The sequence below is a fragment of the Schistocerca americana genome, chromosome 2 (assembly GCF_021461395.2).
Source record: "Schistocerca americana isolate TAMUIC-IGC-003095 chromosome 2, iqSchAmer2.1, whole genome shotgun sequence".
Taxonomy (NCBI): Eukaryota; Metazoa; Arthropoda; class Insecta; order Orthoptera; family Acrididae; genus Schistocerca; species Schistocerca americana.
The window spans coordinates 416234192-416253852 of NC_060120.1; the positions used below are offsets into that span (position 1 = coordinate 416234192).

At 42.6% G+C, this 19661-nt stretch overlaps 1 protein-coding gene across 1 annotated transcript in view; it reads left to right on the forward strand.

The window, feature by feature from the left end:
* The window catches only part of LOC124593676, a 422343-nt gene that overhangs the window by 36115 nt on the left and 366567 nt on the right, over positions 1-19661 (forward strand). The window contains exon 3 of the mRNA XM_047131970.1: positions 17818-18206. Within this exon, the coding sequence (XP_046987926.1) occupies positions 17818-18206 (389 nt within the window). The remainder of the gene's footprint in view (positions 1-17817; positions 18207-19661) is intronic.

The window sequence follows — 19661 nt, forward strand, 5'->3', positions numbered from 1 at the left end:
GACCAAATAATATGTCTTACATTTCCTCGAAGGCACATATTTTATGTATCAGACTCTTCAGAAAGATGTGTGCTACAAAATGAACATTTTTTGAAAAGTCTGTGTAATTTTTGGGGTCCTACCTCAAACGTGGGAGGGGCGGAGGATGCTACTATTTAGTATTGCCCCGGTTCAGAAATATCGTAGATCCGGGACTGATACACGGAGCTGTCTGAGTAGTAGTGGGGAGGTGGATAGCCTCCACGTTACCCTATCTTGCGTTTAGTGATTTTGCTGCTTCCGCTTCGTTTATTGCTCTCACGTCAAATGAAAAAAAAAAACGGATCTCCGTGGCTGGGAGCTATCAAGTGAATTAAAACACATTCACATAGTTACGAAAGGCTAAAATAAGTTATTAGTTTCAGATTTTATTTTATTTCCACCTTTCTGACAGTCAAGCATTAATCTCCTTGCAGAACAATGAAGTTATTTTGTCGGTTTGCTAAAGAAATTTGGCTTTTATTAATATTTTCTGCTGAGGCAGTCCATTTATTTGAAACGAAATGTTTCATACTACACTATTGACTAGTTTCAACTGTTTGCTGCATTTGAATTGCCTGTTTCCATCCTCTAGCACATATGGCATTATTCCATAATAAAGAACCAGACATGAGACAATACGGTACAGACACTCCAAGAAAATTTACATCCAAATCTGGGCATATGAATGTGCACTTTAAGCCAAATTATGCTTTTTAGTATGATACACAAAATTCCAATGCTCTTGGAGTATCTTCTGATGTCTTGTTTCTTTTATGACATACTGTAAGATCTTTCAATGTTTTAATAATACCAGAGAAGGAAAGTTGCTACTCACCATATAGAGGAGATGCTGAGTCATGATAGACACAATAAAAAGATTCACACAATTAAATGACAAATTAAGAATGTTCATTTCACGTCTTGGAAATGTACAAGAGTTATGGTTAGTGTTCAAACACACAATAAATCATGCCCTGGATGAGTATCTACCAATATACAGGATGTTTATAAATTAGTTATATAAAAGTAAACTTTAATTGTGAAAAAGGTAAATAACTTACAGAAATAGAAGGAAAAGATGGATTGCTACTCACCACATAGATGACACGTTGAGTTGCAGATGGGTGCGATGAAAAACACTCGTGCATTAGTTTTTGGCCAATACCTTCTTCAAAAAAGGAAAGACACACACATTCTTTCACACTAGCAAGGACACCTCATGCACACATGACCGCCATCTCCGGCAACTCTGACCAGAATGCGGCTCTCATGTAGAAATGAAGCAGCAATCTGGAGCGGGCAACGGGAGGGGGGGGGGGGGGGGGAAGGGATAGTGGTGTACAGATGGGGAGAGAGAAGAGTGCTGTCTGGTGGAGGGTGCAGGGACTAGATTACAAACAGGCGCAGCACTGGAAGGCTGTAGGGGCAGGGCAAGGGGAGAGGGAGGGACGGTAAGTGAGAAAGGACTGGAGCAAGGAAGGGGAAAGGTGGCTGGGTGCATTGGCTGAGGGTGGCGTACAAAGCAGGTGAGGCAATGAGAACAGGAAGGGGGTGATAGGACAGAGGGGATGGAAAACATTGGGGTTTGGCATTTTGGGAGGCTAGGCAGGTCTCTTCTAGATCGCCCATAAACAAGTTGGCGTAGGAGGGCGCCATGTTAGTGCACCTCTGCAATCGCGGCCATCTGCCTTTCCTGATGCTTCATCTATTGGCAATCTAGGTTCTGCACACTCCAGCAGACAATGCTCTTCTTTCCTCTCATCCATACTCTGCTATCCCTTCCCATTTGCCGCCCCCTCCAGGTTGCTGCTTCTGCTCTACATGACAGTTGCACTCTGTTTAGAGCTGCCAGAGATGCTGGTCATGGTTGTATGAGGTGTGCTTGCTTGTGTGAATGAATGTGTGTGCATTTCCTTTTCTGCAGAAGGCTTTGGCTGATAGCTAATGTGTAAGTGTGTTTTCATTGTGCCTCAACATGGCATCGTTATGGTGAGCAGCAATCTATCTTTTCCTTGTATTGTTGATATTCCCTTGTTTAACTTACAGAAATGTTTGAGACAGCACTGGATGCAGGATATCTTCTAGTTTTATTTTACAGATGTTCAGTGTAGCTACCTTTTGTAACACAATGAATATCCTATCTGTAATCAGTTTCCAGCCTAATCCTATGAAGCAAGTCTTCATGTATAGTGACAGCTGCAAGTGCTATCTGTTGTCACAGGTCATCAAGTTTCCTGGAAGCAGACCTCTGTCTTTAATGTAACCTCACACGCAGAAGTCCATCAGGGTTAAATCAGGTGCTCATAGTGGCCAGGATGTTGTTTCACCATGTCCAATCCAAGTTGACACATTCCTATGGAGATATGCAACAACTTCCCGGTGACAATGTAGTGGCATGCAATCTTGCTGGAAAATAAATTCTGTGTCCGTAACCTGTTGTAATTGAGACATTAGATAATGTTCAAGGACACCAATTACCACAGCTATGGAAGGTGGCTTCTTCACTGAATGCAAATTTATTAAAAAAATAGTCTTCAGTCTGCATTTTGTCAAACATTTCTGCTCAGAGCTCAGCTACAAATTCTTTGACACTTTCACTTAAAGCTTGCAACAGTTCCAATTTGTAGGATTTGAATGACAGGTGTTTGTGTAATACCCTCCACACTGTAACACGAGGCATACTTAATTCTAAGCTGCCACATCTCATCGATTTACCCAGGCTACTAACAGAAGATTACTGAACTTGTTCGATTCTGCATCAGAGACTGCTTGTTGACCCTGATCTGGCGTGCTGATATGCAGCCAGTTTCGGTGAAATGATTATACCAATTAACAACAGTTAGTCTGTGTGCTGGTAGCTTGCAGTATACAGTCCTTAATTGTCTCTGAACTGTGGTAGTGGATTTGGATTCATGAAACCATAAACAACATTTCACATGCTCTGCACCATTATACGATTCTATGGTGACTGTTGGAATAACTCATTCGCGCTTGCTGCCTAGTGGGAATGTCAGGAACTAACAGTCTTAGGTGGGAATAGAACTTGAATATATACTGCATTGAATACTGTATCAAACATTTCTATAAGTTGTTCACAATTAAAGGTTACTTTTGCGTAACTACTTTACAAACACCCGGTATATTATGTTTAAAAGAGAGGCTAATTCAGCCATAAATTCTACATAGAATCTAATAAAAAACAATGAGGACACACTTTGGTTTAATCTCACTATTTGGAGCATGTTGTGAAAACAAGAGTTGTTACACTCTTGCTCCAAGTGATAGACAAATTTAGTAGCAAATCACACATTCCTCAGGAAGGCTGTGTATGAAGGCTACAGTAATTTCCACAGTCATATCCTGGTGAAACATTGCATTTTTCATAAAGTCCAGGAAAGTTTTGGTCCTGCCTAAAATCAATGTATGGGCCTAAACTTTGCATACAGTATCCCATAGATCAGTCTAATTTTGAAACTGAAACAGGCAGAAAGTTTGGACTTTTAACTCTGTGTGGTATTTCAGAAAGTATTTGCAACTTATTACCATATCACCATATGGATGCTGCACAAATTCACAAATGAGTGATAATGAAATAGCAACTTGTAATAAGCACACAGAGTATTGAAACATAATTACAACTACTTGGTGTGAAAAAGACATAAAACACTTATGGAATTCCTTGCTATAGTTAAGATAGTGGATATCCATTTTGGGAGAGCAGTGATTCAAATACTTACCTGATTATTCTAATTTGAATTCCTTAATTTTCCTAAATATATTAAGATTCTTCTGAATGGTTTCTTTGAAAAGGGTGTGCTCAGATTCTTTCCTCACTCTTTTTCTACCTGACATTGTGATCAATTTGTAATGACAGAACAAATCCAAAATTCTTCTTATTTCATTTTAATTTTAATATGCTGTGGGAATAACACCCCTCATAGTCTCAGGCAGTATATATTTTACATATACTATGTGATCAAAAGTATCCAGACATCTGGCTGAAAATGACTTACAAGTTTGTGGCGCCCTCCTTCAGTAATGCTGGAATTCAGTATGGTGGTGTCCCACCCTTAGCCTTGATGACATCTTCCACTCTCGCAGGCATACTTTCGATGAGCTGCTGGAAGGTTTCTTGGGGAATGGTGGCTCATTCATGAGGGAGTGCTGCACTGAACAGAGGTATCGATGTTGGTCAGTGAGGCCCGGCATGAAGTTGGCGTCCCAAAACATCCCAAAGGTGTTCTATAGGATTCAGGTCAGGGCTCTGTGTAGGCCAGTCTATTACAGAGAAGTTATTGTCGTGTAACCACTCCACCACAGGCCATGCATTATGAACAGGTGCTCGATCATGTTGAAAGATGCAGTTGCCGTCCCCAAATTGCTCTTCAACTATGGGAAGCAAGAAGGGGCTTGAAACACCAATATAGGCCTGTGCTGTGATAGTGCCACACAAAATAACAAGGGGTGCAAGCCTTCTCAATGAAAAACACGACCACACCATAACACATCCGCTTCCGAATTTTACTGTTGACACTACACACGCTGGCAGATGATGTTCACGGAGCATTCACCATACCCACACCATGCCACTGGATTGCCACATTGTGTACCATGATTTGTCACTCCACACAACATTTTTCCACTGTTCAATCATCCAGTGTTTATGCTCCCTACAGCAAGCGGAGCGTCATTTGACATTTACCAGCGTGATGTGTGGCTTATGAGCAACTGCTCGACTATGAAATCCAAGTTTTCTCACATCCCAAATAACTGTCATAGTACTTGCAGTGGATCATGATGAAGATTGGAATTCCTGTGTGATGGTCTGGATAGGGGTCTGCCTATTACACATTACGACCCTCTTCAACTGTCGGCGGTCTCTGTCAGTCAACAGATGAGGTCAGCCTGTACGCTTTTGTGCTGTACTTGTCCCTTCATGTTTTAACTTCACTATCGCATCAGAAACAGTGGATATAGGGATGTTGAGGAGTGTGGAAATCTCGTGTACAGGCGTATGACACAAGCGACACCCAATCACTTGACCACGTTCAAAGTCTGTGAGTTCTGCAGAGTACCCTATTCTGCTTTCTCACAATGTCTAATGACTACTGAGGTCACTGATATGGAGTACCTGGCAGTAGGTGGCAGCACAATGCACTTAATATGAAAATGTATGTTTTGGGGTGTACAGATACTTTTGATCACATAGTGTATGTTACTGTGATACAGCTACACAGTAAAATAGTTTTCAGTATTAAAAAAATAAAAAAAAAACCCCTCGTTTAAACTGTGAAATCACCCCCTATGAATTCTTCAGTAGAACAATAATACTTTTCCATTTGAAGAATAAAGATCAATCTTTTCAGGGACCTAGCTTTATGTTCAATATATTACTGCCATTCAGTTTATTGTAAATTTTTAATCCCACGTACTTTGGTGTTTGGCCATAGAGTTTTAAACTGTGTGTTGGATGTTTAATATTCTGTCTATGATGAGTGCCGTTAATTGAACAAACAACAGTAATTTTCAACTTCTTGTAGATTTTTATATAAGAAAATGGAGATCTTAAATATGCACGGGGGCGGGACGGATAGTGTTTTTAAATTGTTTTTACGGTGAATGACAAGACAACCTTTGTTTGGTGAGAGACATATTCTCAGTTATTTTCTTTTGCCACAGTGGGAGACTTGTTCCTACCTACATGTAACCACTGTGAAGTGCATTGCAGTGGATGCTTATGACACCTTGTGATATTTATTGATTTCCCCCAGAAGATTGTCATAATGAATAACCAACTCAAAGCAACAGTCATAAACCATCTTTCTGGTGTCCATGTTTGTGGCAGCTGACAAGATACACATTGCAAATGCTAAGCTATTCAATTTATTTGCTTAGTAGTATATGTGTACCTTCCAATTAAATCTCTGTCAAATTTTAGACCTAAGAACATTAAATGATTTGTTTTTGTAATTTTACATTGTTTAATATCTGTTAAGAAAAGTACATAAAAGACACAATTGTAAGTCATTACAGATTGTTGCTGCAGTCTTTAGAGTTCTTATCAAGCAGGGCTGAAAACGGACATTGGAGGTGTTTAGAGATATGCTGTTAGGATCATAATTAGTCAGTATAGCTCATATAAAAGTGTAACAGATTTGCTTAGGGAATTTATGTGGTAGTCCTTGGAAGAAGGACATTCTTATTCTGGTAAAACCATTTTCAACAAATTTAGAGAACTGATATTAAAGGTAGATCATGTACAATTTTGTCACTGCAGTCAGTTGTGGGTAACGGCATCATTGTTGTCGTTCACTACTGTGGGTAGTGTGGGAATGATACTGAGGAGGATTGGAAAATTAAATCCTGATGGTGCTGCTGACTGACACATACTTAATGAGTAATGTACTGCATTACAAGTGGTATGAGCTTGTTTAACTAACAGTATCTATCAAGGCCTGAGGTGGCTAACATCTCATTGAAATCCCCCCAGGAGGTCCACAACACTTTTGTGGATACGTGCGTAGCGAGCACGGGACCCCGAGCTAATGTTGCTCTCCTCCCTTTCCGGGCTGCATACCTTCCTTTTCCGCATCCTTCCCCATCCCCCATCTTTGCCCCCCCCCCCCCCCCCCCCCCCCCCCATCTCCGCCTCTTTCCTTCCCTTTCTCCCTCTCTGGGAGTATGTTTTGTGCCTACGTCCGGAGACGGACGCTCGAGAATGTAACACATTCTTCGTTTTCTCTGCTTGCAAGTCTTCAGCCTTCCTTTGTCCTTCTCTTTTCCTTACCTCTTCCCTCTATCCTTTTCTCCGCTGCGGCGTTTGAGACCTCTCTTCTTCCTTTTCCCTTTCTTTGTTTTTCCCTTTCTCTTTTTTCCTCCTTGTGCGTGTCTGAAGGCCGACCCACGCATTTCCATGTGTAGCCGGTGACGGGGGTAACGCGTAATTCCCCGCCCCGGGTAGACAGGTAGGACACGTACGTACCCCCTGGTAGTGGCCAGGTCCAGAGAGGGGTGATTACCCGAGCTGGTACCTTCCGAAAGTGCCGATTGGTCCCTCCGTCCATTTCTCGGGAGGTGTGACCTGAGGTGTGAACAATCACCTAAGGCGGGAGTGCCCACAGAGAAGACCCCCACAAGGGAGGAGCGCGCCATCGGAGACGCCAGTAATCATGGGGGATACTTCCACAATGGTTTCCTCATCTTCCACTATGTCTGCTCACAAGCATAAGTTCACTGAGTCTCAGCTACAGACAGTTCTTCCATTGTTGCCACAGTTCCTTGTTGTTTCTCGGTCTGACGAAGGTCAAGGCTTCTCCACAGTCAACCCTTTCATTATTCAGAAAGGTGTCGACGCAATTGCAGGTCCTGTAAAGTCTTGTTCCAGATTACGAAATGGCACCTTGTTGTTAGAAACAGTCAGTGCCCTCCAGGCACAAAAATTGCTGCGTACTTCATTGCTACACACCTTCCCTGTCTGGGTGGAAGCGCACCGCACTTTAAATTCCTCACGTAGAGTCGTTTATACACGCTCCCTCGACGGATTGTCCGACGAGGAAATTCAACACTACCAGTCTGACCAGGGCATAACTGCTGTTCATAGAGTCATGAAAAGGGTTGACACGAACATCGTTTCAACCCGTGCTGTCTTCTTGAAATTTGACAGAGTTCAACTCCCATCGAACGTAAAAACAGGCTATGAGATAATTTCCGTTCACCCTTACGTCCCAAACCCTACGCGTTGCTATCGGTGTCAGCGGTTCAATCATACCAGTCAGTCCTGTTCCAACCCGGCCAAATGTGTTACGTGTCGCAAGGATGCCCATGAGGGTGCTTGTCCGTGACCACGCAGCTTCCTCTAAAGATTGCCCCATTTTTAAAGACAAAAAGCTCATTCAGGAAATCAGAGTGAAGGAAAAGGTGTCGACCTTTGCTGCTCGAAAATTATTCGCCAGTCGAAAGCCCACTGTTCCTCAGACAGGAAAATACAGCACTGTCCTTGCCTCTCCTCGGCCAACAAAGGAGGCAGCCACGCAGACTTGTGATCTCACCTTTAGTGCCACGGTTGTCAGATCAGCCAGCGCAAAGATCGCCCGTTCAGCCTCCCCACTTTCGCCTGCTCACTCTATGGCTCACCCTTCATTGGGTTCTGCTAAATCTCGAGCCCAAAAGTCAGACACCCGGACTTCCAAAAAAGAGCCTACTCATGAAGATTTTTTACGTACCCCAACTTCACAACCATCGGTTCCTCCTCCATCTAAACATCCTGTTTCCAAGAAGGCTAATAAGAAACCCAGTTCCTCTCCTTTTCCACCACGGCGTGTCTCATCTACAGCACCACATGGTGGTAACCGCCCTTGGCCATCTTGTGTGTCGCCGAGGTGCACTGCTGGCGGCCGATCAACCAGCCGATCGCTGGTGGCAGGAGCTGCTCCTGAACAACCTATGGATCAGGATCTTCTGCCTTCGGCTGAATGCTGTTCCACACTGTCGGTCGCACACTCTGAGCAGTCGTTGAGTTGACGGCAACCTTGGTCACATTCTTCCATTTTCTGTCCACCCTATGTCCATTATGGGCAACGGCCTTGCCGTAGCGGATACACCGACGACTGGGAGAGCGGTGTGCTGACCCCACGCCCCTCCTATCCGCATCCTCCACTGAGGATGATATGGCGGTCGGATGGTCCTGGTAGGCCATTTGTGTCCTGAAGACAGAGTGCTATGTCCATTATCCTTTGGAATATCCACGGCATTCGACCCAATCGGGATGAATTGACGATCCTCTTACGATCCTACTCGCCGGTCATCTTCTGTCTTCAGGAAACAAAGCTGCATCCCCACGACCGCTTTGTTTTCCCCCATTTTCAGTCAGTCCGATTTGATCTCCCCTCTGTTGGCACTCCAGCGTATGGAGGACTCATGATTCTTCTCCATGATACTCTCCATTATCACCCAATCCCCTTAAACACTTCCTTCCAAGCTGTCGCTGTCCGTCTTTCCCTTTCTGGATACACCTTCTCTCTTTGTACTGTATACATTCCATCGTCCACACCAATGGCACGAGCTGATCTCCTTCATCTTGTTGGTCAGCTTCCACCCCCCCCTATTTGCTGGTTGGGGACTTCAATGCCCACCACACGCTTTGGGGATCTCCACATCCTTGTCCGCGTGGCTCACTATTGATAGACGTCTTCCACCAAGCGGATCTTGTTTGCCTCAACACTGGGTCCCTACATTTTTGTCTGCCTCCACGACAAATTTCTCTCATTTGGACCTTTCGGTCGGTACTGTTCCGTCAGCTCGGCGCTTTGAATGGTTCGCCCTTGCTGATACACACTCGAGTGACCATTTTGAATGTGTCCTTCGATTGCAGCCACAACTGCCGTATATGCGCCCGCGACACTGGAAGTTTTGCCCAAGCCGATTGGACACTTTTTTCGTGTCTAGCAACATTCGATGACCGTCACTTTCCTAGCGTCGACGATGAGGTCACTCATACTACAGACGTTATTCTTACAGCTGCGGAACGTTCAATACCTCGCATCTCCGAATTGCCCCGGCGCCCCCCAGTTCCTTGGTGGTATGAGGCATGCCGGGCCGCAATATGTGAGCGGCGACGTGCTCTTCGCATTTTCAGACACCATTCTACTTTGGCCAACTGTATTCGCTATAAGCAGTTGCTTGCGCGATGCCATCGCATCATCCGCGATAGCAAGAAGGCAAGTGGGACTTCTTTAGTAGCTCATTTAACACCTTCACTCCCTCCTCGGAAGTTTGGAGTCAGATTCGACGATTATCTGGTGCGCCTAGTTTCTCCCCGGTCTCTGGGCTCACTGTCGCGCATGATACATTAGTGGACCCCGTCACAATTTCTAACTCATTGGGTCAACGCTTTGCTGAGATTTTGAGCTCTTCAAATTACCCGCCAGCGTTTCTCCCGAAGAAACGTGCAGTGGAAGTGCAACCTCTTGCTTTGTCCTCTCAAAATCTCGAAAGCTATAATACTGTTTTCTCCATGCGGGAACTCCAACATGCACTCTCTTCTTCTCGCTCCTCCGCCCCAGGATCGGATGGTATCCACATCCAAATGCTGCTGCATTTATCATACCATAGTCTGCGTTACCTCCTTTGCCTTTATAATCGAATTTGGACTGACAGTACTTTTCCCAGATGATGGCGGGAAGCTGTCGTCGTTCCTGTTTCGAAACCTGGAAAGGACAAACATCTCCCCTCTAGCTATTGCCCCATTTCCCTCACGAGTAGTGTGTGTAAGGTTGTGGAGCGTATGGTGAATTGCCGTTTAGCTTGGTGGCTGGAGTCCCACAGTCTTTTAACACCTGCCCAATGCGGTTTCCGAAAGCATCGTTCTGCAGTTGACCATCTTGTTGCTCTCTCCACTTATGTCATGAACAATTTTCTCCGGAAACGCCAAACAGTAGCAATATTTTTTGATCTGGAGAGAGCATACGATACCTGTTGGAGGACAGGCATCCTCCGCACACTGTTCTCTTGGGGCTTTCGCAGTCGGTTGCCCCTTTTTCTTCGCAAATTTATGGCAGAACGCACATTTAGAGTGCGGGTGCACACTACTCTCTCCCATACTTTCTCCCAAGAAAACGGGGTACCCCAGGGCTCCATGCTAAGTGTTGTTCTGTTTGCCATTGCCATAAATCCAATTATGGATTGTCTCCTTCCTGATGTCTCGGGCTCCCTCTTTGTGGACGATTTTGCGATCTAGTACAGCTCTCAATGGACCAGCCTTCTTGAACGATGTCTTCCAGGCTGTCTCGATCGCCTCCACTCTTGGAGCATCGAAACAGGCTTCCGCTTTTCTCCCAGTAAGACCATTTGTGTTAATTTTTGGGGTCGTACGGAGTGTCTTCCACCTTCCTTACATTTAGGACCTGTCAACCTTCCATTTTCGGATGTCGCTAAATTCTTGGGTCTTATGTTTGACAGAAAACTGTGCTGGTCCTCCCACGTTTCCTATCTTTCGGCTCGCTATCTGCGATCCCTCAACACCCTCCGTGTCCTGAATGGTACCTCCTGGGGAGCGGACCAAGTGGTCCTTCTCTGCCTCTATCGCGCCTTAGTGCGCTTGAAATTGGACTATGGAAGCATAGTTTGCTCCTCTGCTTGGCCGTCTATTCTTCGGCGTCTCGACTCTATCCAGCACCGTGGATTACGTTTAGTGTCTGGAGCTTTTTACACCAGCCCTGTGGAAAGTCTTTATGCTAGGACTGCTGAACCTCCGCTGTCCAATCGGCGAGCTGTCCTTCTGAGTCGTTATGCTAGCCATCTGTCTTCCATGCCTGCTAATCCGGCCCATGACATTTTTTTCACTCTTCCTTGGATTTGGATTTAGGGTATGCAGACCGCCCTTCCTCCCTACTACCACCGGGAGTCCGCTTCCGTCAACTGCTCCATTCTCTTTGCTTCCGCTTTCCTAAAACTTTCTTGACAACTTGGGGTACAGCACCGCTTTGGCTCCGTCCCCGGACCTGCCTGCTCCATGACCTTTGTCAGTTTCCCAAGGATGGTACCCCTTCACTTGTTTATCATCAGGCATTTTCTGCTCTATGTGCACAAATGAAGGAAGCCACATTTATTTACACTGATGGCTCAAAAACATCGTTTGGTGTAGGGAGTGCCTATATTGTTGGCGACACCCCAAATCGATTTCGGCTTCCCGACCAGTGTTCGGTTTATACTACGGAGCTTTACGCTGTTCTTCAGGCTGTCCAATACATCCGTCGCCATCAGCGGATACAGTATGTTATCTGTTCAGATTCTCTCAGCTCTCTCCTCAGTCTCCAAGCTCTATACCCTGACCACCCTCTGGTCCACCGGATTCAGGACTAGCTACGCTTGCTCCACTTGGGGGGCGTCTCTGTGGTGCTCCTCTGGATCCCAGGACACGTTGGTATCTGTGGAAATGAGGTGGCCGATATAGCGGCCAAGGCTACAGTCTCTCTTCTTTGGCCAGCTATTCGCACGATTCCCTTCGCAGATCTACGGAGTGTTTTATGTCATTGTGTTGTTCTTTTATGGCACGCACATTGGTCGACCACTCCCAATAATAAATTGCGGGACGTGAAAGCTCTTCCCTGTGCTTGTACCTCTTCCTCCCGAACGCGTCGTCAGGAGGAGGTAATTTTAACTAGACTCCGGATAGGGCACTGTCTTTTTAGCCATCGACATCTTTTAAGTGGCGATCCTCCCCCACTCTATCCCCACTGCTCTCAGCTGTGGACAGTAAGACACCTTTTAATTGAGTGCCCCTATTTTACTCCGTTACGTGCCTGTCTACAGCTGTCGCCTGATATATCTTCCATTTTAGCAGATGACATGCGCTCAGCCGATCGCATTCTCGAGTTTATTAGAGCCAGTGAGATGACGTCAGTCTTTTGAAGCTCTTTTTGGGGACAACCAACCCTCTTCTATATAGATTTTTTAAGCTTTCCTTCTGTTTTTAGTTTCTCCAATTTTTTGAGTTTCGTTCCCATTGCTGCTGGTTTCCAGTTTCGTTTTCTACCTTTTCCTAAGTCACAGACCGGGCGCTAATGACCGTAGCAGTTTTGCGCCCCAAAAAAAAAGAAAAGAAATATCTCATTGAAAAATATTCTAAATCTACACCCATATTTTACAAATCACTGTGAAGTGCATAGCAGAGGGTACTTCAATTGTACTAACAGGGGCAACACCCCATAGCACCCCCCTTAGATTTAGTGCCCAGTTGGCCCGTTGGATAGTCTGTCAAAAAATAAATGCACATTAAACATGAAAACAGGAAGAACGTGTACTAAACTGTGAAAAAAAGAAGAAAAATAGAAACAGTGAAAATTACAAATTTAATATGTGTAATATTGAGCATCATTAACAAGACTCGGGGTGTGGTTATATGGTTATGGTGTTAGACTGCAAACGAGGAGATCCAGTTTCAAATCTAGCTTATGCTCAACATTTTTTTTCACAAAATTGTGAACTGATTATTGACATTTTGGTTTCCTGTATTCAAATTTCTGTGTGTATCATGGAGTAATGTCTGTTTGCAACAGCAAAGGCATACATACATACATACCTCTATTTCTTCTGCGTAGGTACCATATGTTATGTCTTTTGTGTTCCATTTTAGAAGTTTTGACTCTTGAATTCCACTATTGTAACATAATTCACACTCGTTTATTTGTTATTTTCAATTCTGTGGTAGGTCTTTGCAGCATCCCACCTGCTGTCACTATCCATCACAGAATATGAGCCATGTGGTAAGAATATGGTAAGAATGGTAAGAATATATTACCGTCACAAGTAAATGTCATAAGTAGTGAGGGCTGGCGAGATGCCGCATAGACCTCTCACAGAAATGAAAACATCAAATAAACGGGTGTGAACTATGTTACAATGATGGAATTCAAAATGTCTAAAATGGAATGCAAGAGGCGTAACATGTGGTACCCGTGTAGAAGAAATAGGAGGTAAGTACGTCTGGAGGTCCCTTCATTACACATCTCTATTGCAAATGGACATTATGCCATGAAACACACACAAAATTGAATACAGTGAACAGGCACATCAATGACTGGACAGACAGTTCATAATTTTGTGAAAAAAGTGTTGGGCACGAGGCAGATTTGAACCCAGGTCTCCCTCTTTGCAGTTTAACACCATGACCACATGACCATGACCCGAGTCTCGTTAATGTCACTCGATATTGCACATATTAAATTTGTAATGTTTACTGTTTCTTTTTCTTTCTTTTTTCCACAGTTCAGTACACCTTCTTCCTGTTTTCATGTTTGGTCTGTGTTCTGTATTTGATGGGCTGTCCAGTGGGCCAACTTACCACTAAATCTGAGGGGGGTGCAATGCGGAGTTTCCCTTGTAAGTATTAGATTTCCTCCCATTCCACTCTCATATGGAACACAGGAAGAATGACTGCTTAAATGCCTCTGTGCATTTTGCAGTCCCTATGGGAGTGATACGTAGGGGGCTGTAGTATATTCCTAGATTCCTTACTTAATACTGCTTTGTGAACCTTTGTAAGCAGGCTTTCACAGAACAGTTGATGTCTCTTCTTTAAGTTTTTTCAGTGTGTCCATGGCGCTACCCTTTCTGCTATAACTGCTTTATGTCTTGTTACTCCTTGAGCAATATTTTGTGGAGGGCACAGGTTTGCATTTATGAACATTTAAAAGAATGTAGCCAATCTTTACACCACTTTGAATTCACACACGCGCGCACACACACACACACACACACACACACACACACACACACAAAACTCTATTATAGGGAACTGTAATATCTGCAAAAAATCTGGGGTTACTACTAATATTGTCTACTAGGTCATTAATATAATCAATATAGAACATGAAAAGATTCTGAGCACAGTTTTTTGGAGCACATCTGAACTTACTCCTACATGTGTCAATGACCTTCCATCTGAAATAGTATGCTGTCCTCACTGCCAATAAATCCCCATTTCAGTCAAAAAATTTTGTTTGATGTTTCAAGTGATGAAACTAATATTACTGAGCATTGATGTGATACTGAATTAAATGATTTTCAGCAGTTAAGAAATATTGAATCCATCTTATCACCTCGATTGGTGGTTTGAGGTGTTGTGTAAGAAAAGTAAGAGTTAGATTTCACATGACTGATGTTTTTGGAATCCATGCTGGTTTGTGTGGTTGGGATAATACTGTTCAAGATATTAAGGTTGATGGATGATATTTTCATGTATCATCTTGTAGATGAGTGTGATCTGCTTTCTTCCAACTTCTAAGTTTAGGTTTTTTCATGGTAGGGGTTGATCTAAGGTTTAATGTATTTTAAAGAAAGGCTAACTCAGTCACAAATTTTGTATAGAATCTGAAAGGGGTTCCATTGAGGCTCTGGGACCTTGTTCTGTTTTGGTGATTTATGATGTTTATCATTCCTACTGAGATAAATATTTATATCACACATATTTGTAGTAATGCAAGAAATGAACTGTGGGAATACACCAGAAAGTTCCTCTGAAAAGAAATATTTGAAAATGGAGTTAAGTGGTTCTACCTTCACTTTACTACCCTCAGTTAAAGTTTCTGTGTCCTGCATGAGTGTCTGGACACTGACCTCGGTACCACTGACAGTTTTTGCTTATGACCAGGATTTCTTTGGGTTTTGTGGAAGATCTTTCAATAAATTCAATTATGGTAGCCACTGAAGGCTTCACACATTGCTAATTCGACAGCCAAACACATTTCATTTAGCACCTCTCTGCCTATAGCCCTGTGCTTCATTTCACATCTATTGTGCAACAGTCACTGTTTTTTTAGAAGTTTGTTTACAGTCACTGTATACCATGGCTAGACCCCTTCCATTATAAAGTTTGCTGGGTCAGGTGCTGGAACAGTTGTCATTTGAAAGCATTTGTATCATGGTATGTTTATAGAGTCTTATAAAAACATGTAATTTTCACTAGACTGTAGAAAAGAGAACATTTAAAGTAGGGAAAATGGTAAATGAGAAAATTTGAGTACAGCAATTTGTTGGTGGATGCACTGTGAACTGAATCAAGAAGATAATATTCAGTGAGGTAGTGATCAATGTCCAGGGAAATGGCGTAAATTTCAGCAGATAAACATGACCTAATAAATGTTATTAAGGTGTTGAGGAAATTGAAGCTTCAGCCAGGCAGCTAGTGAAAAAGTCTCAAAGTGGCCCACAAAAAGTTTAGAGTAAAAAGGAACCAATTTCATCTTCTTAACTATTATCTGTGATGTGATATAGGTTCACTCCTCACATGTTAACAAGTTACTGAAAGGTTTATGTTTTTTTTGTTAAGCTGTTCATGAAAATAGATCACGAGCTGAGTGGATGGAAAAGAAATGCTGACAGATAAAATGGTTCAATAAAATCTTTTGGGATTATTAACATCATCAATTCATTGATTGTCCATGATGTTTCAGGAAGCTTATTCTCACCTTCCATCCTCTGCCACAGTGCCAGCATGTCAAAGTCCATGTCATTAAATAGACTTACTTGTGACAGTAGGCATTTAAATCTCGTAATGGGTGCTCCACATTGCTTCACTGTTTTCGTGCTTGGCCTACTACCAGTTATGTCTAATATCAGCTACTGCCCACAGCAGTACAGCATTATGGTTAATCTTTCTTACTGCTTTCATTATTGATTGCCAAGCTGCACGGAGGGTAAATTTCTTGCCCTGATTACTGAAATGTGGTGACTTTTATATTTCACATTATTTGTTAAGTTTTGAAAGGACAGGAATCTGCAGTCACTTAAACCAACTATTTGACCACGGTGTACTTCCTTTCAGTCTCCAAGCAGAGACAAAGTGGTCTTCACTCACCTTCATATCAGACACTGCCCAATGACACATGCTTAAGGCATGAAGATCCACAGGATTGCAGTGATTGTGGTGTCTCACTCACAGTGCACCATGTTTTGAAATTGTGTTTTTGCATGCTGATGGGGGGAAAACCTTTGATTTACCAAGGGACTTCCTGCAATTTTAGGCGGTGATGAAACAATAGCAAGTAAATTGTTGACATTTTGTATTACATTAGGACTTCTGCCCAATTTAATTAGACAAAGTTTTTAATGTTGCTGGCTCGTCCTATTAATTTTGCAATCTACCAGCCATCTTAATGCCATCCACTGTTTTGTTTATGGTATTAATGTGTGACAATGGTATGAATAGATCTTCTGGGTATTGGATGTGAGATTTTTTATTACCGTTGCTGTAGTTATGTGTCCTGTACTTTTTGTTTTAACAGGATAACTACTGAAACCAAAGGGCACTGATGACCACGTGGTTTAACGCCCAACAATTTCAATCCATCCATCCGTCCATCCATCCATCCATCCATCCATCCATCCATCCATCCATCCATGAATTTCTTAGCCCAGACAGGAGTTATATAATTTATATTCAAGTGCTGTATATGTGGCATTATTCTTTCCATGTCTTGTGTTATTGATTTTTCACAGTTTGCAAATTACATCCCTAACACAAGCACATTTTTGATGGTCATCTGTTAAGTGCCCTTATTGGAAACTGTTATTGTTGTTACTTTTTTCAGCTGGAAAATATCTGGACAGGTAAGATAGGAAAATGAAGTTTGAGACAAATTCTATGGCTGCCCACGTACATCACGCATAAGGACCACAAAGATTTTTTACAAACCTAACTTGCATCATACTGGTTTTTCAAGTACATATAAATTTGAAGAAACCCAGAACATGTAATAGATATTTAGTACAAGTGAGTGTATCCAGACCTATTCATCATGAATATTGAGTTGCCTAGTTCGGACCCTGGTTATGCTCTTGATTTTATGCTGTCAGAAATGAGACACTAAGTACTTCCGTAGGCCTGTTAACCAAGTTGTTTTTTTATATCTTTATGGTAAGAATGGATACATGGATTATAAATATTTACGTGTAATTGTTTTTCTGAAAGAGACAGACACAATCATTGGTCAGGTGATACTGTCATCTTGATTGTATGCTGCTAACTATCATCGAGTGTGGAGAAATGTTCTCATTTTTGAAAAATAAAATTGTTTTTTTCCCAATTTGTTATTATACAATTTTAAGAATGAACTGTACTGGATTTTAATTCTTATACGCTTAGCCATTATTGAACTTGCTTTATCCTTGTCCTTAGTGCTGCGGAAAGAAACAACTGAGCACTGCAATAGTAATGACTGCAGAGTATAAAAAATTAAAAGTTTTTATAGCATATCTTTCTACAATGATGCATATAGAATCATTACTTTTTATGTGCAGGCTGTGATGGAACACTTGTCATTGTACCAGCACTGGCTTTGGTGGACAGTGCTAAAGCCAAAGATCACCAGTGGTCTACGACAGAAGTGACAGTTTTTCCTTCAGTCACCTCTCCCCCTGCTGCTTCATTGTCTGCTAGCAGCTTGGCTAGCTCTGTCAATGGAAGTCCACTCACTACTCGCCGTAGTTCAGCAGCTCGACCCACAGCAGTTGTGTGGTGGCAGAGCATTCTGGGTTGCCATCATACAGCTATTGTAGGAACAGAAACTGGAACCATATTTTTTGTGAATCTCTCGACAGGTGTCCAAGTGGGCACAACCTATGTGAGAGATGCTATAACTGAACTACACATGTGCCAAGACAACAGTCTCGATGTGATCTTCTTACTGGTAAGTGGGTATTTCTTATATGCTTCCATATGCGTAGATTATAAACATGCAGGGAAGTGTGACAGGACTGCTGCTGTTCTCTATGTACATCAATGATTTGGTGGACAGGGTGGGCAGTAATCTGCAGTTGTTTGCTGATGATGCCATGGTGTATGGTAAAGTGTTACAGTTGAGTGCCTGTAAAAAGATACAAGATGACGTAGACAAAATTTCCAGTTGGTGTGACGAATGGCAGCTAGCCCTAAATGTCGAAAAATGTAAGTTAATGCGGATGAGTAGGAAGAACAAACCTGTAATGATCAGATAGAGTATTACTAGTGTCTTGCTTGACACAATCAAGTCATTTAAATAGCTGGGCGTAACGTTGCAAAGCGATATGAGTTGATATGGGCTTGTGAAAACTACGACAGGCAAGGCAAATGGTTGACTTCGGTTTATTGGGAGAATTTTAGGAAAGTGTGGTTCACTTGTAAAGGAGACCGCATACAAGACACTGGTGCGACCTATTGTTGAGTACTGCTCGAGTTTTGGGATCCGTACCAAGTCGGATTGAAGGAAGACATTGAAGCAATTCAGAGGTGAGTGGTTAGATCTGTTAACGGTAGGTTCAAGCAACACACAAGCGTCGTGGAGATGCATCGGTAATTCAAATGGGAATCCCTGAAGGGAAGGTGACGTTCTTTTCGAGAAACACTATTGAGAAATAATTACTATTAAAAACAGTCTTGATCACGATTTATTTAACAAGGTGACCGGTTTCGACCACTACTGTGGTCATCTTCAGACCATTGAGTAGGAACCTCTTTCTGTTGAAGAATCACTAGTGTAGTGATTCTTCAACAGAAAGAGGTTCCTACTCAGTGGTCTGAAGATGACGACAGTAGTGGTCGAAACCGGTCACCTTGTTAAATAAATCGTGATCAAGACTGTTTTTATTAGTAATTATTTATAAGACATTGATCACTGCTGTTCCCATAATGCATTCAAAAGTAACTATTGAGAAAATTTAGAGAACTGCCATTTGAAGCTGACTGCTGAAAGATTCTACTGCTGCCCACGTACATCATGCGTAAGGACCGCAAAGATAACATATGAGAAATTAGGGCTCATGTGGAGGTGTTCAGACAGACATTTTTCTCTCACTCTATTTGCGAGTGGAACTGCAGGGGAAATGACAAGTAGTGGTACAGGGTACTCTCCACCATGTACCATATGGTGGCTTGTGGAGTATCTGTTTAAATGTAGATATTTAATGAAGTGGTTTTATTGTAATTTTTCGAGTGTGATTGTTTTGTGGATTTACACTGTAATGTTGAGTAGTCACACTACTGATATAATTCTTTTACCCTTCTTGGGTTTTCAATAACCAGCAATTTTATTGTCATCTGCACCTCTCTAATATTGGTCTACTTATGAAAACACTATTGACCACAAAAAATGTTACACCATTAAGAA